This window comes from Strix uralensis, chromosome 8 (assembly GCF_047716275.1).
Source record: "Strix uralensis isolate ZFMK-TIS-50842 chromosome 8, bStrUra1, whole genome shotgun sequence".
Lineage (NCBI taxonomy): Eukaryota > Metazoa > Chordata > Aves > Strigiformes > Strigidae > Strix > Strix uralensis.
The window spans coordinates 16,691,762-16,715,239 of record NC_133979.1 but is presented as its reverse complement, the minus strand read 5'-3'; the positions used below and the strand labels follow the sequence as shown (position 1 = coordinate 16,715,239).

The window sequence follows — 23,478 nt, the reverse complement described above, 5'->3', positions numbered from 1 at the left end:
TTATCAGCAGTACTGTACAGAGCCAGCAAAGTCTACAATATAATTCACCTTGAAGAGGAGGAGCTAGAAGGCATTTGTTTAATTAGCAAGGATGGGAGTCAGGGGCTGGGAAGACACCTGGCTCTGTCTCAGAAGTGCCACCATCCGCTCACTGAAAGCATCAGAGAATCTAAAACCTTTCCACGTATTTGGGTGCCTAGCACAGATTATGAGGGAGAAGCCACATAGGCACTTGGACTTGAAAAGAATGGCCTGCCCTGCAGCCCTCTGAGCAGGAAAACAGGAGACAAATACTCATTTATTTGGTATTTCAGATGTTTAATCCAGAGATACACAGACAGCTTTGAGAAATTCAAATGCACTACAGCAAACAAAGGCTTCTTGGGGTGGGACTAACAGCACAGAAGGATTTGGATTGTGAGCAAAGGTGTGTGCTGCCAAACTACCATCAGTCAGGTCTGTAGAGCTGGATGGTGAGGGTGAGTCTGAAGTTTTCACTGGGCAGAAGGGTCCTTCGTAGCAGCGGCAGGGGCACAGCTGGTTGGGTGTTTTCTGGCAGCCAGGACTGGCTGTGATTTTAACACCCAGCTCTACAGAAATCAGCGCTGTCACCAGGTAAGAACAGTGACTAGTCCTTTATTTTTAAAATGTTCTGGGCAAAACCTTTGCCTTCCACTGTGTTTATAGAAGATCTGGGAATGCTATCACTGTAAAATAGGTATCGTTGCAGTTACTATTCGAACTAGGCATATAAACAGGGCACATCGAGCAAAAGGACTTTGCAAAATACTGCAAAACTGGCAGTTGGCCTTGCTGACAGCGAAACCCACTATGGATTGCTTCTACTTCTACACACTTTCGTGTTTATCTGCTGGAAACGAAGTTTTCAAGACTGCAGCAATAGCCCGAGTTTTACCTTTGACAGCTGAGACAATACCGATTAAGTTTTGTCTTCTGTTCTTTCTTTAAGAGTTTGCTCCTGCGTGGGGCAGGGCCGGGCGGCCCCGCGGCGGCCCCGGGGGCTGGGGCGGGTCCGGTTCGGCGGCGGCTCCCGGCGGTTCCGCGGCACCCTCTGGAGCCGAGCCCGAGAGCGTGGGGCCGTCCGGCCTCCGGCGGGGTGCGAGGGGCGCACGGCGGCAGCTCTGGAGCAGGGCGGGGCCTTCCCTGCGCCAGGCCCGGCGGTTCCCCGCTCCCCGGCCCGCGGGAGGGAAGCCCCAGGGGGATGGGCGGGACCGCCCCGCGCACGCGCCGCCAGGCGGGGCCGCCGTGTGGGCGGAGTGACTTCCCTGAGGGCCCATTGGCGCGTGGGCGCGCGTGGGCGGGGCCCGAGCCGGAAGCGCTGCCCCGAGCGGCTCTCCCCGGCAGCGGCGTGTCGGCTATGGAAGGCCCGGACCCGGGGTCGGGATCGGGGGTGGCGGGGCGGCTGCTAACGGAGGACGAGATGGCCGAGGTGAAGAAGGATGTAAGTGGTGGGCTGGGCCGAGAGGCCGGGGCGCTCGGGGCTGGGGCTGGGGCTGGGGCTGGGTGGGGTCCGGGCCTGGGCCCGGGCCCGGGCGGGGGAGGCGGAAGCTCTGCCAGAGTCCGGGAGCGGAGGCCGGTGTGGAGGCGGGAGGGCCGCCGGGCCGGGCCCCTGCCGCGCTGCCTGGAATTCCCCGTCGGCTTCCCGTAGGGCGGGGGCGGCGGGCCCAGCTCTGGGCCCCGCGGCGGTGGGTTGGGGCCCCGCGGCGGCAGCCCGCGGCTCCGGCCACCGGGGGGCTTCCCGGTAGAAGGCTGACCGTGACTTACGAAAGCTGAAGCCTGCGGCCAGGTACTCGCCTGAGCGTTCCGTTTTCTTTTGGTTTCTTCTAAGCGCTCTGCTCCCTTGTCGCGTCGCAAGGCCGGAGTGGCGAGGGTTTGGTGTTCGTGGTGTCTCTGTACCGCGATGAGGCGTAGGAGAGGGAGTAGGTGATGAGTAACTAATACGGCATCCGAAGGTTAGCTGCAAATGTGTATGCTTCTCTCGGTGTTAAAAGATTCTCTCTTAGAGAGAATGAGTGTTTGGATTAAATACTAATTTTCTTTAGGCCTTTTATTCTATATTTTTCTGATTTTTTTTTCCCCCATGTTTAATCACTGATGTCTGATATCTGAGGGAAGACTTCATCCTGATTCAGTCTGGATTTACTTATCTCTTTGCTAGACTGGGAAGCAAGCAATGTGCTAACTAAACTCAAGTGATTCGTTAATTTCAAAACAAAATCAGTTTCTGTTTGTAACTTACAGTGTGTTGTTTGACTTATTTGTTTTTTCTGTGTTCCCTTAAAGTACAATAAAGAGTGCTTGCAGTTCGGTTTTGGTTTCAAACTAGCTTTATGCATACATAATTTTCTTTAAATGCTTTGTCATAGTTTTGTGAGGCATGTTTTTCAAGTTATTACTTGCTTCTGTGGAACCACAGGGTAATACTGCAATAGTTAGCATCCAGTAGTTACACCAAAAAAAAGATAAGAATTACTTAAGTCAGACTATATATATAACATGATATATATGTTAATCTGTGTCAGTGACTGAATTCATGGCTGCATCTCACAGAAGTGCATGTTTGTTGTTTCAGCCCTTACTCTTACAGGGTCTCCCACAGTAATTCGAGGACTTGATGGAAACCTAGTATGTAGAAAGAAATAACACTAGTTTTATCATCAAAATACGATCCAATAAATCTGACTTCAGAGCTGCTTCTCTGGGATTTTAAATGTTGCGGCTTCATGATACAAAGTGCTGGTTCAGTGTGAACGCTTAGCTGTTTAAAACCTCTTCAAGTAACTTTGATAGGATCACTTCAAACAGAAGTGCTGCATTACCAGAAGTTCTGTGTATACTATGTGGCATCATCCCTCAGGAAGCTAACTTGCAAGGATAACTAGGTCTGGGTAAATCTGTCTTGAGGAATTATAAAGGTTGGAGTCGTTAATTCGAAAGCTGGGAAGGAGGCAGTGAGCCACACAAAATCATCAATACAGAGCAAAGTATATTTAAAGCTTCTGTTCTAATGTGTTTACTCTTTCTGTTCCTCATAAACTGTTAACCTATGAGGACAGTGCAGAGGGGAATTCAGAACTGATACACTTTATGCAGTGAAAGACTCATTACAGGAAGATGTTAGTCAAAACGCAATAGTCTTTCTATTCAGTAACAACTCACTCTATTCTTTTAATGTTGAAATGTGGACTGACTTACATTTCAGAGATTGTTGATTGATCCTTCTGGTGATGGGATGAGATTTCCATGAGAACTGAAGAAATCTGTATTGCCTGCTACATTCGTAACCATTCAGGCATGGGCTTGTTGCAGCTGGACTCTTGAGATATATTCCAGAGCCTCCTAAATTGGTATAAGCTGCGCTGTTGCACTTTTCTGCTCTTATCACAGTTGTTATGCCACCACTAGTGCCGATGTGACTGCACTTTAAACTAGATCAGGTAATTAATCTGGCTGTGGGAGGGGGGAAAAAAGACACCAATTCAGTTTCTTGATGATCTTCTCATCCACCAGTACAAGGGAAGGGGTAGGAGCACGCAGCTGTCATGTGGGGGGGAGTGTTCCTTGCGCTTAAATTGGCCACCATGCAGCTGCACCCTTACATGTTTGGGTTTATGTTGTATTCAATCTAGTGGTCATAGTCTACTGCCAAAAGCCTTTCTTTATCTTCCATGCATGCTCGTCTGATGTTTTCTTTAACAACTGTGTGACCACAGGCTGTTCATTGATTTGTATTTGTTGAATCCTAAAGAGCAACTAGAAGAACACATTTATCTTCTGCTATACTTAGAGGAGCAGTCCAGGAAGTGTTTTCTTTAAGAGTTCTTGGTGCTTTCCCAAGCACCGGTATGCCAGACAGAACTTTACTGTTTGAAATAATCTGTCTTAAAGTGCATCCTTATATCTAGCTTTTCCTCTGCTTCTATTTACTGAGATAGTAAATGGCTATAAGGCAGACGGGCATTTTCAAATTTTAATTTTTAAATGCTGCTGTTATGGAATCTAATCTCAAAAAGCAGGAGGATATTTGAAAACTTTCTTCAGGAAAGAAGTTTTTGTTTCTTTCCATCTCCACATGTCTTAAAGGTGGTTTTCCTTCTGACTGTCAAATATTTTTTTCTTTTTTTTTGAATCAAATGAGATTGGGGGGTGTAGTTTTTTCACATCAGTAATATTCAGGTAGTGGGTATCTGGCTTCTTTTGTAATTCTGCACAGTGAAAAGTGTTGGTGGGGGAAACTGCCAATTTTGTAGTATTATATAAAATGAGAGCTTGTTTTTGAAGCACAGAGATGTCATTTGTGACTCTCATCTTCACAGAGTAGTAGATATTGAAACCAGAGAGTTGTGAGCACATGCATTAATTCTGTTTTGATGTTGATATCAAGCAGCCTTGTTAATGTACAGATTGAAATAAGATGAATATCATTTACATTTTGGCGATGTTTGTGCTTGTATATACCTTCTGAACAAGGTGGAGGAAGATTGTTTTTTGGTTTGATAACTGTAAAAATAAATTGGTCAGTATAGGAGAGGACACTTGATCTTCCAAGGAGGAAATCAAAGTGGTGACATGGCAGTCTTCAGTTCTGACGTGGCTCCTATAAAACTCCCCTGAAATAAATCGGTAGTCAGGTTAGAATTGGATATGGTTACAAAAGATAGCATGCTTCTCCAGGAAGATCTCTGAGGAAATGTGATCCCATACGAAGTGTTACAGTTCCTGAAGATGCAGAGTGGCACTGCTGCCGAAGTGCTCAAGGCAGATGTCTGTGCTTCATCATGTTAATTGACTGCATGTTAGGGTCTTCAGATGATGGATGGAGTCCCATCCCATAGGCAGGTTCTTCCACCTCTTTCTTTTTGCTGGTTGTAGAGAGGACTTAACCGGTTTACCCTTGTAAGCTGAGGTTATGCTGCAGAGAGTAATCGTTTTGCTTTGGCCAGAGTCATCAGCTGCGCTAACTTTCAGTGGTCTGTACAGCATGTTAGAGGTGTGCAAGTTGCTTCAGGTGTTTAATATAAAATCTTAAACCAAAAGAAGGCAGTTTGATGAAGACAAAAAGCAGGCAGTAAAGTTGTTGAGAGCAGGTACATCTGTGGATGAAAGTGCAGGTATTTTGGATGCCAGTAATCTGTTGAATTTGTAAATAATGGTGTTTATTTAACAAACCTTCTAAACAGTGAGTGTATTCGTGCTATTGCTCCAAGATTGCTTTTACTTAATGTACAGAAAACATTAGTAATTGCAATAATTTGAAGTTGTGCCTCATGAATGCAAATAGTATGGAAATGTTGCAGCTGGGTAGTCAGTGAGAATGAGTGTATCTGTACACAAAGTGAGTAGGTGCTGTTGTGTGTTGTTGGTATAATTTCTCTTCATTTTTGCTTGGTGACTGTTCTGAAATGTGATAACCACAGACTTGATGTAAACATTTTCAGTAAGTATTCACCTTATTACTTGAACATGTATTAAAACTCCTAAGTTCACTCAAAGAAAAACAAATGAAAGGGATAAGTAAATTCGATAAGGTGTGGGGTTGTTCTTTTTAATTTTTCTTTTACACTGAGAAAAATCTCTGCTAGGTAACATGCTGGCAGCTTTAAAAATTGTTTCATTAACCTGTATCAAAATTATACAGGTTTTAAACACAGGCTTCTAAATAAATTGAAAGATTGGCTAATACTAGTTTGTTTTGTTTTTCAGGCTTTAGAAAGGATGCGTCCTTACCTGTGTGATAAAATCATAGCTGAGAGACACTTTGATTACCTACGTTCAAAGAAAATACTCACTAGAGAGGACACGGAAGAAATTTCTTCTCGATCTTCCAGTAGGAAAAAAACTGGGAAGTTATTGGACTACTTAGCAGAAAACCCAAAGGGACTAGATGCTTTGATTGAATCTATCAGACGAGAAAGAACACAAAACTTCCTCTTACAAAAGATAACTGACGTAGTGTTAAAAGTCAAAAATGAAAAACTTGAAGCTCTCAAAGGTGAGAAGTTTATAATGACATTTTGTAAGACATAAGTTTTATTTTGAGGATCTGCAAAATTAAACTCCAGCAGTTCTTTAAATCATGTTTCTTAGTACAGGTTTTGGGGGTTTTTTTTACTTCCTCTAGTGTTTAGGACAACATTCTTGGAAATATCACCAATTTGGGTTTAAGATCCTAGTGCATGTATCCTGGCTTTGTCTTTTGACTATCTGAGCACATCAGAAATAACAAATTGCGAGAAGACCCTATCGTATTGTTATGATGGGTAAGTCTGTCTTCACATTTCAGTTTTGCTTTCTACGAGGTTCTAGTTCAGAACTCAGAATAGGTGGTTATCTTCCATCTTGCATTTCTCTTGAAGCAATTTACTGCAGTGGCAGGATGCTCTGGTTTTGTTAAACTTTACACCTCAGCAGAAGATAAGCCAGCAAGTGCAACCTGAGGGGAATTTCTCTGTATGCTGTCAATGCCAAAACTTAAAATTAGACACTGTGAATGTATGCATATGTTGTTTCATACAGGCAGAGAGGTTTTGTTGACACACAAGGCTTGAAGTGACCATATACACTCATATTTTAAGGCAGATAAAGAAAGTATAAGCCTTCTAAACCAAAACCCTTACTTCCCCTTCCACACCCACCAAAAGAGAAATAAAGAAGGAAGAAGTATATTTTAACACTAGAGATGAAAGGCCTGAAGTTTTCTCTGGCTTCAGGTAAAACAGCCTCCAAATGTAGTCCGCTTTAGAGTAGAACCATGTAGCTGAAGCTTTTAAAAGTTTGAAGAACACAGTGAGAAAAATCTATCAAAAGATGGGTCAGAGGGCTAAAGTGACTTCTTAAAATGAAGCTTAAATTATGGTGCATCTTTGTCAAATAATAGCTGATACAGAGAAATCATTCACGTCAGCCTAGATAGCCTGCATGTATTTTTTAATTTGTCATGAATATTGGGACGTCACAGGGGAGATGAACAGGTTAATCTGTTAAAAATACAATTGATCTTTGGCAATCTTACTGATATTAAATCAGAGCACAGTTTTAAGACTGCACCATATTGTAATTAAATCCAGTCTCTGTTTTTTGTCTTAGGTCTAAGCTGCAGCACCTGTATGACCTCACTGTATGGAGGAACGAATAATCTTTCCAGATCATATTCTGATGAATCTAATTTTTTTGATAAATCAAAAGACAAAGAATCTACCCAGATACATCATCCAGAAGAAGATTATAGCACTGCTGCATTTATGTCTGCTGTGTCTCTTCATTCAATGAATTTGCCAATTGCAGAGATGGGAAATGCAGAGAGTGCTGTTCTCTCAGCCACCCTTCCAGGGCCTGGAGACCCCGGTGCACCCCCACTCCCCCCAGAGCTCCAGTCAGAGCAGCAAGAACCGTGTACTAGTTCAAGTGACAATTGCTTTCTGCCTTTAAGATCACGTTCTCTTCAACCACAGTGAACATAGTGACTTTTGTCTGTTCATCCAAATAGTACTGAAATTTTGTGTAATGTCTTATAAAGGTTAAAAAAAAAGTTGTAAAACCGTTAATTAGCAAAATCAGAGGAAACAATATGCTATTTACTGTTTCTAAGGAGTAGGTTTTTTTGTAATTGAATGACTCTGGAGCTGCTTGGTTTTATGTTCTTTAGAGAGCTTTTTTCAAAAGATCATGCTATTATAGCGGCAAAGGTTTGTTTTTTAAACCAATGTATTTAAGATAGCACATTAAGCTGCAGATAATTAAGCTGCAGTTATAGAACAAATGGTTTTTTTCTTCTTACAGAAACTAACAAACCTGCTTTTCTTAATGTTTCTGTGATGGGTGAATTGGGAATGATGGTTAGGAGAAGTAGTGAGTATTGAAAAATAACTTTCTGAACTAAAAGCTTAGGCTCACTTACCAAAAAGCTTACTCATTTACCAAATTAAATGTTTATCTGTAGGATAAATTTTGCCCTCTATGTATGTGTGTGCAGCTCCATTTGCAAAAAAAAAACCCAAACCCCAAAACCCTGAATCTGGCCAGATCTGTAGCTATGCTTATTTGCGAGAAGTCTCTTAATTGTTTGAACTTTGTCCTACTAGTAAATCAGAAAGCACTCGGTATTGCAGTGATTTGAGTTAGCAAATACACTTCCACAAGTCTTAGCATATTATTCTTGTATATTAGTTAGAGGTTTCTGATTTGAGATGCACTTTAAATATAAATTCGCCTTTGTAGTGGAAAAGGAATGTAAACTGCTGTAACAGCATCATGTGGGCTGTAAGAAAATGTTACTGTATAATGCTATTCAGGAGCAAATCTTGTATGTTTTGTTACAGTAGGTAAGTAGAGGAGGAGTCCTGTAGCAAGAAGTATCCATACCTGAAGGACTCTTGGAAATGCTGCACTTCAGATACCTACTCTTCAAAGCAGATAGCACAGGTTTACATTTCAAATGGTTTCTCGAGTCAAATGCATTTTAAACTATTTCAACATGGGAAGGTTCTCATTTCTTGACACAGTGTAACATGCTGTATGCCCTTCATACTCTACTCTTGAGTTGCAATCTACTTCTTATGAAGTTGGCCTATAATCACTTTGAAATTATTAGGCAAAGACAAACTCTTACTTGGAAATGTGTACAGTTGTGTTCTGCAGTGCTACACTTGAAAGTGAGGGGATGCTTTCAGTGTATCAAAGAGTAGGTTTGAATTTAAGGCTTTAAATTATTTTGGCTCTCATACAGTGCTATAGCCATGTAATTCCAATGAAATTCAAACACAGGTAATACTCATAAACTCCTTTTGTGGAGACAGGCCCATCTGCAGGACCTCAGTACAGTCTCTAATTTTTTTTTCATGTTTACTCTGGTTTTGGAGGTAGGTTAAAATAAACTGCAATGTTCAACTACACTCCATACTTTAGTATATGAATAGCTTACATTTGATAAAGATGTGGGCTTCTGTTTAGTGTTTATACAAATCCTTGTTTTTCTTGTATGCATCTAAGGTCATAGGCTGTCAGGATGGTGAAAATGCTTTTCAACAAAACTGCTTGGTTCAGAAGGCACTCTTGAAGTTAAGTGCCTAAATATGCAAACAAAATTTTGCTCTCTAACATGAAATTAAGGGTAGGCTTAAATCCCTCTCTTCCATTAACTTGAACTGTAGTTACACATACTCAGGATGTCTGAAAATTGATTTGTCTAAATGCCCACAGTAACCACCTAGAGCTGTGCTTGAGTTCGGGTCCCTTCTTGGGCTCCTGTAAATGGAGGAGATGGAGCAAGCTTGGCCATAACTCAGAAAGAGCAGGGTGTAGACTGCCTTGCAGATCTCAATCTCAGCCCCTGAGGTGTGCTGCCTGCCACAGTGCCACGCAGCCTGCAGGAAGCCTGCCTCTGCAGGGATGGCTGCTGCAGCGGAGCCTATCAACCTGAGACTTAAATGAATGTATTATCTTACTAGATGTTTATAGCATACATTTTTTTAAAAGTTTGAAATGTTTTTATCACTTTTGGAATAAAGTTTTTTGTATAATTGCCTCTTCTCCTGTCTGCCTCTCATTATTAAAATGCATAGGTTGTAAGAGCAGTTCATGCCCGTATCTGGATGTGTGGTTTTGGTTTTGTATGTGCGGGAGGCTTTCGTTCATTCTCATTGTTTTGTAAGAGAGGTTTGTCTTTGGTGGAAAGACTGACTTGCTGTGAAACACCTGTGCCTGCAGGACAAGAGCAGTGCAGAGGGAGAACGTGCATGTGACATTAAGACCTCAGCTGCTTAACTACACTCGAACACTAAGGAAAACGTGTTTTCTCTCTACATAGTCCTGCAGGTGTAAAAAAGGAGAAATGGAGGTTGTCTCGGTTTCATGTCTGATTTTCTGTGTCTGTCTCTGCTCTCTTAGAGGGGAAAAAATCCCCGAGTTCCTGGGGGCGAGCCCTGCCCCCCCCTCCCCTGGCGGCCGCCGATTTGGCCACCGCCTCCTCTTGCCGGAGCCCCTGCCAGTGCAAACCGGGACCTCACCCGCGCGTGGGTCTCGCCTCCCGGGGCCAGCGCGGAGACCGGCCCCGGGCAGGCAGCATCAGGGGCGGCCGCGGCGGGGCTGGGGGGGGGGCTCGGGCTCCCGCCGCCGCGGCGGCAGGCCGGAACGCTCGGCGCGGCGCCGGTTTCCGTGCGGGCGGTGTCGCGGCGGCAGGCCCCGCCATGGCGGCGGAGGGGGAGGACCCGCTGGGCTACTTCGCGGCCTACGGCAGCTCCAGCTCCGACTCGGAGGCCGACGAGCCGCAGCACGACGAGCGCCAGGCGGGGGGCGGTGCGGCGGCGGGGGGCAGCCCGGGGCGGCGGCCGCGGCTGCCGCCGCCCGACGAGCTGTTCCGTAGGGTGTCGCAGCCGCCCGCCTTCCTCTACAACCCGCTCAACAAGCAGATCGACTGGGAGAGCCGCGTCCTGCGGGCGCCCGAGGAGGTGCGGGGGCCGGGGGGGCGCGGGGGGCAGCCCGAGGGGCCCGGGGGTGTCCGGGGGGCAGCCCGAGGGGGCCGGAAGGGCGCGGGGGCAGCCCGAGGCGGCCGGGGGGGCCGGGCCGGGCCGGGCCGCGCCGCCTTGGAGCCGCCCCGGGCGCCGAGGCCCGGCGTGACGGGTGCCCCGCCGTCTCTTACAGCCCCCCAAGGAGTTCAAGGTGTGGAAGAGCAACGCCGTGCCCCCGCCGGAGACCTACAGCCCGCCCGAGAAGAAGCCCCCGCCGCCCCCTGCCCTCGACATGGCCATAAAGTGGTCCAACATCTACGAGGACAACGGCGAGGACGCGCCCCGGCAGGCCAGCAAAGCCAGGTTTCTGCCGGAGGAGGAGCAGGAGCCGCTGGAATCGGGTGAGGAGCCGGCGTGAGGCAGCGGTGCTTTGCACGGGCGTGTGTGTTTCAAATTCGTGAGCGCAGGGAGGCGAAGCGGGTGGGTGGTCGGTCCGTGGTGAAGCCCTGCCTGCCCCCCGCCCCGGGGAAGCTCCGCCGGCCTCTGCTGCCCCCCGCTAGGGCAGAGCAGCCGCCCGCTGCAGGCACCCTTCGGCCTCAGCACCTGGCTTCGGGCTTTCCTAGAATCAACCGAGAGTCTCCAGCAACCTCTCTGCTCCCCTTCCACTGGCGTTAGCGGAAGCAGGGAACGATTAGAGAGTCTGTAGAACTGTGGTTGTATGAAATAACAGGTTTGGTCATGGTGCCGTTAAAACAGAAGGTGGTACAACAGCTTCTTCAAGCACTGCTGTCTCGACCCGAGGTGTAGATGTAGGTCGGGTTATTTTTATCATGTGTGCAAAACATGGGGACCAAGAGAGGAATTAAATTAAATGTCCATGTGACAGATTACTGAAGAAAATATTTACTATCCTTTTCACTTTTAATCATGGTACAAGCTGTAATAGTAATCTAGGAAGTAAAGAAATATTTGACAGGAGGGAAGAATTATTTTTTTTAAAAATTGCTGGAGAAGGAGAATAGCCAGTAACAACCAAGAGGGAAAAAACAGAAGAAGAAATTCTGGGCTTTCAGGACACACAATAACGTTTTGGTTCACCAGTAAAGCTGTCAGCAAACCTTTCCAAAAGGAAGGGGTTTTTTTGCTGTCTTGCTCCTTTTTCTGTTCTGAGTGTTCCTTCTCCTGTGACAGTTTTCCTCTCTGTCTTGCTCCATTTGTTCTGTATGCTTTCCCCCCCACCCCCCTGTTTCTCTTAGTCAATCTTCATCCAAAAACTAAAAAAATAAAACTTAATTGACCTTGACATTACTTCCTGCTTCTAAAATGTCATCTTCTAGATTTTTGTCTTATCCAAATAACATTTTTTTAGAACAGGTACTGTACAGTATCATAACAAGGCCTCTTCTTAGTTATCCTCAATGGTCTCTGTAATCATTCCTGTTCTGTCCACATATTGTCCACATTCCAAAAATGATGATGTTGGTTAATACTACTGTCTTTTTACCAGACATCTCAGATGCGGTTAAGTCAGTTGTTCTGAGATGAGGATGGTGTTTAAGACAGATACTGGCTTTGCTGACTTTGATTAACTCTTATCTTTTGTTTAAAGATGGTGAAAAAGATGATGAACCAGCTTCTGCTAAGAAACGTAAACTAGACTCTGGGGAGCAGACAAAGAAGAAGAAGTTATAAAGCAGGGCATGCTGGATTTAGCCATAATGAGGATTTCAATGAACTTGGATTCCTCTGCTGGAATGGGAAACAAATACATGTTTACTGAATTTCTCTCTCCTATCGGGTAGGGAATTTTATTTCTGTAGTATGCTTGCCTTTTGGAAAGCACAAAATTAAGTGGACAGTGTTGTGATAGAAACTCATCTACTGAACAAAATTTAAACCTGTTTATTTAAAAGAGGGATTTGGAAGAGGGATCCATTTTAATGGATACTTGTGCTCATGCAGGTTACAGGGCTTCATGGTATTTTGTTTATCAAGAAACCTAGTAACGTGAGCTTATCTGGACTGACTTTCATTGTGTCAAAACCTTTTATAAAGGAGTATATACTAAAGATTCTTTAAGTACTGTCCTGTGATATGTTTGCATAATGTTGTTTTGAAATGTATGTAAAGACTGCAAATAGGTCACTGGAATAAAACTACATTTGAAAACATCTGCAGTATAAATATTACATTGCATGCTTCGTGAATAAGGGGGGATGAATTCTGTACCATATGCATTTCAGTGATGTATTTCTTACGACGCAACAGATTCCTCAGGGTTTTGTTTGTAATAAATATACAACTGCAAACTGAAGAAACACGGACCTAGTAATGGAGTTTAATTTTTGATGTTATATGATCTGCATCAGTGAAACATGAGACTAACTGATGCAGGGAGAATTGAAGTATTTAATGTATTTTTCCTAAAATTGAAAATAGAATCTAGATATTTATGTGGAAAAAAATTATGACAAAGCTGTGATAGAGTCTTTACTGCCAAATTGTATTATTTCAGTTCAAACAGTTGGTAATCTCAAAGTGCTAGCAGTATATGTTGCATTTGTGATATGCTGCTGCATGGATTTTTGGGTCTGTATATGAAAAAGTACCAGCAAAACTGGGTTGGAGGGAGGGTTGCTCTAGGTTGATTTTCAAATAAAGCTTCTGTGCCTTAGGAAATCTGCAGTGAGATTAGGCCTACTGATAGAAGTTTATGTAATTAAACTACTAATGTAAGCATTCGTAATTTTTATTTTCCTTCTGTCTTGGACTAGCTTTAATTTGACAGAACAGGTTCTGCATGCATATGTGCTAATATGATGTTAATATTTTTTAAAGTGATTTTTGAAACAATTCTTTTGAACCTCAATATATAGAAAAATTTACTCATTTTTAGTGAGTACATGAATTTAACAACAAGTTACGCAATTCTAGCCTTGGCAGTGTGATAATGCTTTCTCTGGATCCTTCTCTACCTGCAGACTCCGCAACTGCTCCTTGCCAGTTTCACAGGCTGCCAGGCCAAATCTGGGATATATTCCACCCCTTCTGTGCTGCCAGTCTGGAAGCGATTTGAAAAATGGTACTTGTACACAGCTGAGGGTTCCGTGTGCCCCTGCTCTCTTAGCACAAACCCAAATATCTGACACTGTCGTAGCAAGCTCCAAGATGAGGGACAGTGTCGCAGGCAAAGCTTACAAAGTGCTAGATCTGTGTAGTTTCTCAGAATCTCAGGTTGCTGTGACTGGGCTGGAGCAGGGACTCGGCTAGCAGGGAGCAGAGCGGAGCTGGCTGCTGGGATGCAAGGGGAAGCCTCCCACACCCTTAATGACAGCCCTGCTGAGCTCCAGCTGGGATGAAGACCCCTTTGCAGCAGTCAAATACGACTGCTTGTTGAAATGGAGCTTGGACTAGGTGGACAGCCAGTGTAGCATGACAATTCAGGAACTGTGTGTATCTGCATTTTTTTGAGTTGAGAGACTATAAATGCCTGTACTTCGCTTTGTCTAGAATGCTAATATAAATTCTCCTTCATTCTAACAATAGTGTGTGAAACTTCCACTAAAAATTACCATCTAATGCAGACCAGTTCTCTTACAGGAATAGTTGTCTCCATGCAGGTAATGCAGCTTTACATCATCCACTTCTGGATGTGGGTTGTCACAAGCTACTCGGGTAGCTGGTCTCTAGGTCCTAGTTGTCTGAGATCAAATGGCTTCTGTGAGCTTTGTAAGCAAAGAAATGAAGGATGTTTTTCCTGAAGTGCTGAACTTGAGTCTCTGATTTAAAAGGCTCACTCTGATCTGCTTTTTTTTCTGTACCTGCTGTCCTAATGTAGCTAGGTTGAAGGTGCTAATCTTCAGAGAATGTGGTAGAAGAAAAGCCTGCTTATGCTCCTTTTTTAACAGGAATGTCTTTATACTTTAGCTGGCACAGAGAGCTGAGGGTAGGGAATACCAGCAAGCTCCTGTTCAGATATGAAAATCAGATGTTTGGTCAGTTTCCCAAAGGTTCATTTTGTGTCCAGGCAGCGAGTTGCAGATTATAGTATGTCTAGCAAGACACTTTTTGAGAAATCTGCCTCTGCTGTCCTATATGTACAGAATTTATTCCAGGGTTATGTGGGATGAACGGTACCATTTCTTGAAATGTGAAGGATTTGACATGAGGTACGCAGTTTGATGGACTGCCTAATTCTCAAGTCTTACAATAGTTCTGTTTGCTACTGAAGTGCTCCTGGAAGAGCATTGCAGCTGAAGGTTAATGTCACCAGCTCTGGAAATAGGATGCATTCCCACGACTGCTGTGACCAAGGAGGCTTTTGTCCTTACATTGTTTGCTCTGCTATTCTGCCAGGTAGCTCAGGAAGTTACCATGCTAATCATTCCTTTTGTTTTGAGATCATATGATATACGTGGTATCCAGTTGTCTTAAAGTTAACACCATCTGATACTCAGTTTCCAAGGAGAAAACCAGCGTGGCTAATCTCGGAGAAGAATGATTAATTGTATTATTTACAGGTTGAGGAAATCTTCATTGTAAGCAGTGACCATGGCAGCTTCCCTATTCAGGAGAAATGGCAAAAGCAACTATGCTTCTTTTTTTTAAGTAAGACATCTGAAACAAGGCTGTTAGAGCCTGTCTGAAGCTGAGTTATTTGGGTGGACTGGTTCTGCTGCTGGAAGTTTTTTTGGGGGAGATGCTTCAGTGCATCATCTTCAGAAGATGATGAGAGGAATGCTAGTGCTGCAGATTCTGAAGCAACTCAGAAGATTTCTTGCCATAGGGTATACAAAAAACCCCAGAGCAGGGAGGGGACTGACCTTTCTCAGTTTAGAGATAAGAGCATGTGCCTTTTATTGTAAGTAAATGAGATTGCATAAAAGAAATGTTATGCTTGTATGATCAGTGACTTGTAATGCAAAACATCAACAGAATTCCTCACAGTGGAAAAAATACTAGAGTCCTAACTCTGGTGAGAAAATGGCTGGAAAGGCACAAAATGTTTCCAGTGATCGGCTTTGATAGTATGGTACTTACTAAGCAGTAGTTGCTTCTGTGGGGGGAAAAAAGCACGGGTACCTATAGCTGGTACAAAGAAGCCATTTGAAAATGGCTGGACTGAGATAGATAGAATGTAGCTACTATCCAGGAGAGGAAGAAAAGGAGAGGAAGCCCGCTGATTTTGCCAAGGATCTGTAAGATCTTACTCAGACACCATGAAAAGCTTCCAAGAAAAATGGGTACTAGGCTAAATTATGTTGGGCTTCTAGATTGAGATTAATGATAACACATCCATGGCATTCATAGCTATGAAGCTGTAAAATTACCAGCTGTCATTCAAGTTCCTCAGTAAGTCACTAGAGAGAGCATTACCAGGAAAGATGTGGTCATGATAAGCCTTGCAATTATAGGCGTGCATCCAACAATCCCCAAAAGGGCATTCAAGTCTTCTCCATCCCCTTTTTGCATGATTAGAAGTGGCACAGATATACATACCAGGAAAAACTGGTAATAATGCAGTGCTTAAAGGAAGCAGATCAGGTAAGTGTGAAGAAATGAGCAATAAGAAGATTTTCTCATTTGTTTTGAAAGTAGAAGAAGCTGGAACAAGAAACAGACTTCTAGGTTTTCTTCAGGTTTGGACAGCTGATAATGAAAAATTGGCTACTCTGTGCATCAGGATCTGTGAAATGCGTGAGTGAACACTTACTAAACTTAAACTGATAGCTCAGATGTTCAAAAAATCTCTTAACTAGAGAACAGTTTATCCTGGATTGTCTTTCAAGAGAAGATGGTGACAGTGAACATACACCCCCGCTGACAAATGGGAAAGATTGGCTCTGAAAATTAGCCCTCTATTAACTCATCATTGCACTGTTTTTATGATGAATCAAATGTGATTATGATCATTATGTGTAACAGGGGGGAAAAGACAGTATAAAATGCGTACAAGTTTGAGAATATTCTCTTAGAAAAACGGTGGCTGGAAGGCAAGTGATTTGCAGTGAACACGTTGCATTGCTTCCAGATGTTGACACAATAGCAGCTACATTACTTTGATTTCCAAGAAAGGCAGGGAAAGAATTCACATCGGTGTAGAAGTACAGCCATTGAGGATAATGATTTCATGGCAGGCAGAGCTTCCTTCCAGAAATGCTAATGGAGAGGTTGTTGCAAAGCATCCCTCCCTTGGTCCGATATTCCTATGTGACAGCTTGATGCATACTAATGCTGTTGAAGAACTGATTCATTTACAAATGGTTTGTGATAACCTTAAGGCTGCCAATCTGAAAGTGAATCCAGGGAAATGTAGTGTGTTCCACACAGAGTAATTTGTTATGAACCTGGAATCAGCGCAGAAGGAGGATTTTTATCAACGGAGAGAAACAGAAGCTGTGTAGTGGCTGGCTGACTCTCTTTTTCTGGTGACAGGAAGCTCATGTGCCCATTTGCTAATCTTGCAAAATCATGGCAGAACTTGGATGAAAAGATGTAATGCTTTCAGCCACCAGCAGGATACAATTTGGATTTTCTTTTCAAGCTTGAAAGGCTCCTGTGACTGTTTCTGTCTTAGCTTGCTGATTGTTTTCCAGACCCCTTTGACTACTGGTCACAGACGTTTGTGCTTTTGCTTTGGGTGTGGGTTTGATGTGTGAACAATGCAGGACTGTCTTAAAAGCATGGAAGCTGATTACAGCTTAAGTGTGCGTTCTTCAAGGATCAATGGCTGTACCAGTTGAAGGGGACCCGTGGCAATGGCTACAGCTGTGCAGCATTTCCATTTTGGGAAAAAATGTTTAAGGAGATCCACACTTACGGAAAAATCTAAAAGGCTGGTTTCCAAATAGCTGGGAAAATCCCAGCACCATCAGGCCTGGGCACAAGCATGGTTGTAGCAGTGCCCCATGGAGGTGAGTTTGTTGACAGCCTAGTTGCTCTAGCAGCAGCAGAGTGCAAATGACTGCCGAGGTGTGCTCAGGAGGAGATGCCAACTCTTCTCTCTATAATTCCAAGGAGGGCAAACATAGAGGAAAAAAGTTCTCAAAAAGACTAGCATGGGATGGGTTTAGAAAGCCCTTGAGCAAATGGAGGCACCTTGCTAAGAAATCTGATTCCATTACTGCCAAAGGCGTTTTCTGGATGCATTGACTAAGGTGAAGTTTAAAGAACCTTTGCATGCAATGCAAATGCGTTGCAATGCAACAAGAGGCATTGATTAGCTAGGCAGTCTGCAGCTGTCTCAAAATGTCAAGACTGAAACAAAAGCAGAATTTCTGTAGAGTAAAATATTGGCAAAATACAGAAAACTGCTGAAAGAAACAGTGTTTTCATTGCACAGGAGGTTTCTTGTGGGACATGGGAATCTGAGGGAATGATTCTGTTCCTGAGACAAACTTCAGTAGCAGTGGACTGCTTTCTAAAAGCTTCTAAGTCATATAATTAGGAACCAAGAAATAATGAGAATAACAGAGGGACAGAGATTCCAGTGAGCTAGTTCTTCACGCGTAGAGTATCACAGACCAAAGGGAGCAACGTCCTCTTCAGAGGAGTCCACAGAATTTGTGTCACTGATAGAAATGTGCAAAGATCAGTTGGACCTTGAAGGCTTAGTCGCACCAGAGATTGGAATGGGTTTGTGCTGCTGGTTCTTTTGAACTCTTTTCTTCAGGGCACTTCTGAAAGAAGCAGGAATTTTCAGGGAAGCCAGGACCTGTGGAGCTGGATTGACAGAAGAATGCAATGAATTCAATGAATGGAGATAAAGCATTTTTTGGTCCTTATCAAATAATTTTATCAGTGCTCTTCATTTAGAAGATGAAGTGCTCTTCATCTTTAGAATGCTTTCGTCTTGGTAGCTTCAAAAGATAAATCACATCTTTGCTTTGCTGTAGCTGTGAGCAGCAAAATGAGGACTCTGTGTTTTACTGTCTTCTAACCAGATTAACTTATTCTTTGGAGCAAACACCGATTTCCCATCCCTTTGCTTAACTTCTTCCACCATCTGTTTCTTGCTGTAGATGGACTGATGTGAAAACTAATACAGGATGAATACAGGGTAACCCCAGGAAGGTTTAATGGGGAGTTAAACCTAAACCACAGGATTTATCAGGAGAGGATTAACATACTCTCCTCAAACTAACTCAACCAACCAAACAACACCCCCACGCCCCCACAGCAGCAGGCTCCCAGCAAAAGTAATTGGGGAGCCTTTCTGTTAGGAAGCAGAACGTGGTTGAGTTTTGTTAAACAAGTGACTTCTCTTGACACAGGGTGGTAAGGGATGCCTTGAGGAACCAGACCAGGTAATGTAAGAGACTAATTTCACTTCTTTCATAGGAAGGATCACAACTACTTAAAGACCTGAAGAAGTGTTTTACAAAAAATGTTTCTCTGTTAGGCTTCTGGTCTAGAAAAATTGTCACTTTCTATTGTAATTAGAAGATGCTTAAAAGAAATGCACAAATCCCTTCCTTAGGACTGATAAAATTGTATTTTGTGAGACTAAGATCTTATATATTGTCTGAAATGTTTCAAAGAGTTGTATTATTTAACGGAGTTATACGGTTGGCAATGGCAAAGGCTTGTTTGAAAACATACTGTTTTAACAGATAGGAATACTGATTTTTATACAAGATCTAAGGTTTGGCTTACCATTAGTGACTTGTTCTCACAGGAACCTTCGTACATGCCTCTTGGTTAGCTGTAAATAAGCTGTATCTCTCTGACAGTTTAAATAAGCTATGTCGCCATGATCTTTCACACAGTAATGAAATACTGCTTACATCTTACAAACTTAAATTTTTCCAAGTATCTATATAAAGCAACACATAGACTTATATAAGACAAGACAGAGTTGTATGCTATAGAATTATTACATTATTGTAACATTAATAGATTCATTGCATTATTTCCTCACAGAAGCGTAATTGACACCTAAAGCTGGCAATATGAAAATAAGTAGAATCCATGTCATTAAGTGATCCCAATGCTGATGAAACAGGGAAACTTACCTGATACAGACTGTATATATGTAAGTTCAGCGCTCCTTGAATGCTCGAGAGCCAGTGGCAAATAAATTTTGGTCTGACCTTGTAAGGATCCCAGGCATGTATCGTCCCTACCCTCCTGCTGGGGATCCCCTATTTCCCTGCCTTTTGTCAGCCTTCTTGGGATAGCTGTTGAGTTGGTAAAGTATCACGTAGCTCAGTAAAGTATCATGTAGCTGGCAGAAAGATTCACTGCTCCATTGGCAAAATCATCCAACAGACGACTGGGCAAATGAAGCTCTGCAATAATTTAGCTCTTATAGTCTACATTTGCTGGGTTTTCAGCTGTGCTACTCCAGTAGAGGGTGCTTTTGTTAACTGCTGGCATAATGCCTGTTTGAATTTGCAGTACTACTTTCAATTATAGACCTTGATTTTCTTCTAATTTTCTTTCTAATATGTGATAAGGTGTCTCTTGAAACAGTATGCATCTATTTTGGTTGCTTTCTTGATATCATGCTCTAGATTTTCTTACTACTACAAAGGCTTTTTAAACAGCTTTTGCACTGTAAATTTCACATAATGTCTGAATGCTGTCTGGGGAGAGTTACCGTAATCTTTTCTCTTTGGAAAGTATTTCTTACATTGATGGATCACAATGAAAAAAAATATTTGGCAAACAAAATTTTAGTCAAGTGTGTTTGTCTGCAACAAAGCAGTGAAAACCAGTATGAAAATTATGAAAGGTTAAATGTCACACTAAACTTCTATTTCAGACAAACTAATTATTGAGTTTCAACTTTTCTGATTTAGTAGAGAAAAGCCCAAGAACAAGGGTTTTACCATCTTGTGAGTGAAAGAGTAATGGTTGGTTTAAATTTAAGACCACTCAAAGACCCCCTTATTTTTGCAAAATAGAAAGTGAGGAAGAATTGGCTTTGAAAAGTTGCATTTATCTAATTTCCCACAGACTCATAAGCTTCTTTCACAGAAGGTTACAAAAATAAGGCTGGAATGCACCTTCCCCAAGGTGACCCAGGCCACTGGCTGCCCCAGGCCAGCTGGCTGGCCCCTCACCTTTCCTAGCAGATCTCTCAGCTTTAAATGCTCGAAGGGAAGGCAGCAATGCAATGAGCACTGCCAGCCCTTCTTCCAGTGTTGGCAACATAGTGCGTTAACAAATCAGTAGAAATCAGCGAAATCATGCAGTTGAACTAAAGAGGTTATAACTTTCTTCTCCATTTTAGGGAAGTATATAACCCTCTCAAGCAGCTCTATGGTTTGTAGTTTTGTGTTCATCCAGAGCAAGGACTCCTGTGCAAGCATGGGTGTAAATGGCTCAGGATGACGTATTCAGAGTTATAAAATGTGATTCACCTCAGGTTGTGCCTTGGTTCTTTGGTTGTGGCATAGCTAAGGGAAAAAACATTTTATGACAGTTTAAAAAAATTTAAGATAAATGACAGAATTATGGCAAAGGACATCATTTCTGAGGGCAGTTTGTCTGGTCATAGAACCTGCTCTGGTGCACTACATCCAAGTTTCTTTGGAGCAGACTTCTGCTGAGGATTGTGTTGCTGCTGTACTGGGGTAATTCCAGACAGGATTTAACATTCAGGCCCTGCAATTCACTCAGAAGTTAAATTAGCCCCTAAAACAAACTTTTTGCTCAAGACTCTTCAGGAGGAACCAAACGAAACTACCATTATACTTGAGAGAAGAAATGGGGAACCTAGAGATGGAACTGAGCCACTGTATGTGTTTAGGCTTTTAATTAAAAGACCTCATTTAATTTTTCACAGGATTTTGGCAACATACGAAGCTGAAAATTAATGGTCTTGTTCACTGTGGAAATACCTGAAGTGATTTGCTTAAGGGGCAAATGTTGCCAGGGACTGAATATGTCCCATGGTAGGTGGAAACTTCATGTGATGCCGGCTTTGTCTGCAGCAAAACAGTAATGCTGGGGGCTACACAGCTGTCTTCATTGATTGCTCTGAAATTCAGAATTTAGTAAGTAATGTGAAGGGGCTTAAATGAAGCAGTCATTTTACGCTGGTAATATTTTGCAGACCCTGATTTTTGTTTTTCCTTCTCATTCTGCAAAAGCCCCATAGATTTTAAAAGCATTCTGCAGAAATTAACCTGAAAAACTATCACATTTAGTAACAACTCTTCCTGGGAAGCTCTACAGGATTTTCCATCAGAGGTGTGTTTATATCCCTGACTGTGCATACACACTTAAGAACCAAAGATAAAAGCGGTTGGGAAATTGGGTCTCCTGGTACTTGAGAAATAATCTATTTCAGAAGATTGTTTCCATCTTGAACATTTGTTTGTTTTTCTTAATTATATTGCATATGGCTTTTGTTTATTAAATAAGTAGCTCTTCTGTTTTTATAAGAATAAGCAGATTTACTGACTCCTGGTTAATGCTATAGGGTTGTTGAGAAGCTATATGTGATATAACAAGTTCTATTTCTGATATCATGCTAAAAGATGCTCTTTAATCTATGGCTACATTGGCATTAGTAAGTCATTTGGCACAACAGGAGAGTGCCTGTAATGTGAACTAGTCTGTGCTATGGGTAGCTCTGCTTTGCTCCCACAGGCTCAATGCCCAGCAGCAGTCCAAGCATTCAGTGCACTCCTGGAGTGCATCTTCTGGTTTGAGTTTCATCTGAAAGGAATCCCGCTGGTGCACTCTGAAAACCAAAGCAGAGTCTGCCGGGCTGATAGGGAGAGTCACTTCAAAAGCAACCTCCTGATCCAAACCAAAATACTTCTGCAGTCACACCCTGCCTGTGCGAGGAGACTGCAGGCTCAGAGCCCGAGTGTCTCTGGGACACACCTTCGCGCCCAAAATACGCCTTGCTGGGAAAAGCACAAATGTATTGAAGGTTTGTGCTCTTGGTAGAATGCCAATATTGCCTTTGAAACTTAGCTTTTTCCTCACCTTAGGTTTGTTTACTGGTTCTTATATTAAGTGCAAGGGGTGGTAGAGAATGAGAGTGAGAGGAAATTGCAGCACTGATCATTGCTTATCTGTTCCCAGACCAGTAACATTTCTCCTTAGAGATGCTGTGTTCATTCCTGGAAGAATCTGTATGTGTATATGAAATGCAGCTATGTATGAATCCCACTATAGGCAATGGAAAGTCTGTTGTATATGAAGCTAATCACACACATGAGTTTACACTGCCAGTGGCCACAGCGCTGAGCCTGTGATTCTTGCTAGGGGCTGAAGCCTTACTGTTCACCTAGCAGTAGAACAAGGAAAGTGGTTTGTGTTTTTTTACTCCTAGAAAGAATGGATCCCTTTCCCCTCCCTATGCTTTCCTCTCAGGAAAACTTAGCTAGCATCTGAATTTAGCAAGCTTACAAAAGCATTTTTTCATTTCAATATAGTTGTCTTAAAAGATTAATTTCTCCCTGAGGACATTTGGACAAGGTGGAGAGAGAGATTGATCTTTTCCAGATGCTCTTTGCTGACAGGCAAAGAAAAATTTCTTCTGCTTCAGGTTAACATTTGTGAATGTATTTAAAAAATATATATTTTGTATGCAAACCTGACAGGGAGAATGCAAGCCAGTCAATAAGCATCTTAAAGTGCCTGAGATGCATAGATTTGCATTGTCATAGCTGCATAATAAGATGGGGCTTGCCCCTGCTGACTGGGCTTTGGAGCTTCCCTCTCTGTATCTCCTATGGACAAGCAGAGGAGATGGATATAATTTTCAGACAGAAACACAGAGGCCACATTCAGCATGCTCTGCAGTGCTTGCTGAATCAGACATATAAAAACACATCATTCACCTTTTCTTTGATGCTTTGGGTACATTTCCTAATGGGATTCCTAAACATTGCACACTAAGTGCTGGCAAAACTTGGCACTGTGAACAACAAGTAGTTTGACTTCAGGCTTCTGGGAAGTACCCTGAATTAGAGAAGCAGGGAGAGCTGGTGCCTTATATGTTATCTGAGAAGAGAGCCAGCCAGAGAGAGCGATTGTGCGTTCGCAA

At 42.9% G+C, this 23,478-nt stretch overlaps 2 protein-coding genes across 2 annotated transcripts; both read left to right on the top strand.

The window, feature by feature from the left end:
• Nucleotides 1-1,332: 1,332 nt before the first annotated feature.
• BCL10 (BCL10 immune signaling adaptor) lies at nucleotides 1,333-9,544 on the top strand. Its single transcript, XM_074876425.1, has 3 exons — nucleotides 1,333-1,462; nucleotides 5,725-6,013; nucleotides 7,108-9,544. Exons 1-3 carry the CDS (start codon nucleotides 1,379-1,381, stop codon nucleotides 7,473-7,475), a joined length of 741 nt encoding a protein of 246 aa, XP_074732526.1. The 5' UTR covers nucleotides 1,333-1,378; the 3' UTR covers nucleotides 7,476-9,544.
• Nucleotides 9,545-10,115: 571 nt separating this feature from the next.
• C8H1orf52 (chromosome 8 C1orf52 homolog) lies at nucleotides 10,116-12,784 on the top strand. Its single transcript, XM_074876424.1, has 3 exons — nucleotides 10,116-10,466; nucleotides 10,660-10,867; nucleotides 12,076-12,784. Exons 1-3 carry the CDS (start codon nucleotides 10,206-10,208, stop codon nucleotides 12,156-12,158), a joined length of 552 nt encoding a protein of 183 aa, XP_074732525.1. The 5' UTR covers nucleotides 10,116-10,205; the 3' UTR covers nucleotides 12,159-12,784.
• Nucleotides 12,785-23,478: the final 10,694 nt, after the last annotated feature.

Bases quoted from the DNA above. Each gene is read 5' to 3' on its own strand.
- BCL10 (XM_074876425.1), top strand. From the start codon at position 1,379: ATGGAAGGCCCGGACCCGGGGTCGGGATCGGGGGTGGCGGGGCGGCTG. The intron at 1,463-5,724 runs GTAAGTGGTGGG...TTTGTTTTTCAG, and splicing joins TGGCCGAGGTGAAGAAGGAT to GCTTTAGAAAGGATGCGTCC. The intron at 6,014-7,107 runs GTGAGAAGTTTA...TTTTTGTCTTAG, and splicing joins AAAACTTGAAGCTCTCAAAG to GTCTAAGCTGCAGCACCTGT.
- C8H1orf52 (XM_074876424.1), top strand. From the start codon at position 10,206: ATGGCGGCGGAGGGGGAGGACCCGCTGGGCTACTTCGCGGCCTACGGC. The intron at 10,467-10,659 runs GTGCGGGGGCCG...CGTCTCTTACAG, and splicing joins TCCTGCGGGCGCCCGAGGAG to CCCCCCAAGGAGTTCAAGGT. The intron at 10,868-12,075 runs GTGAGGAGCCGG...TTTTGTTTAAAG, and splicing joins GCAGGAGCCGCTGGAATCGG to ATGGTGAAAAAGATGATGAA.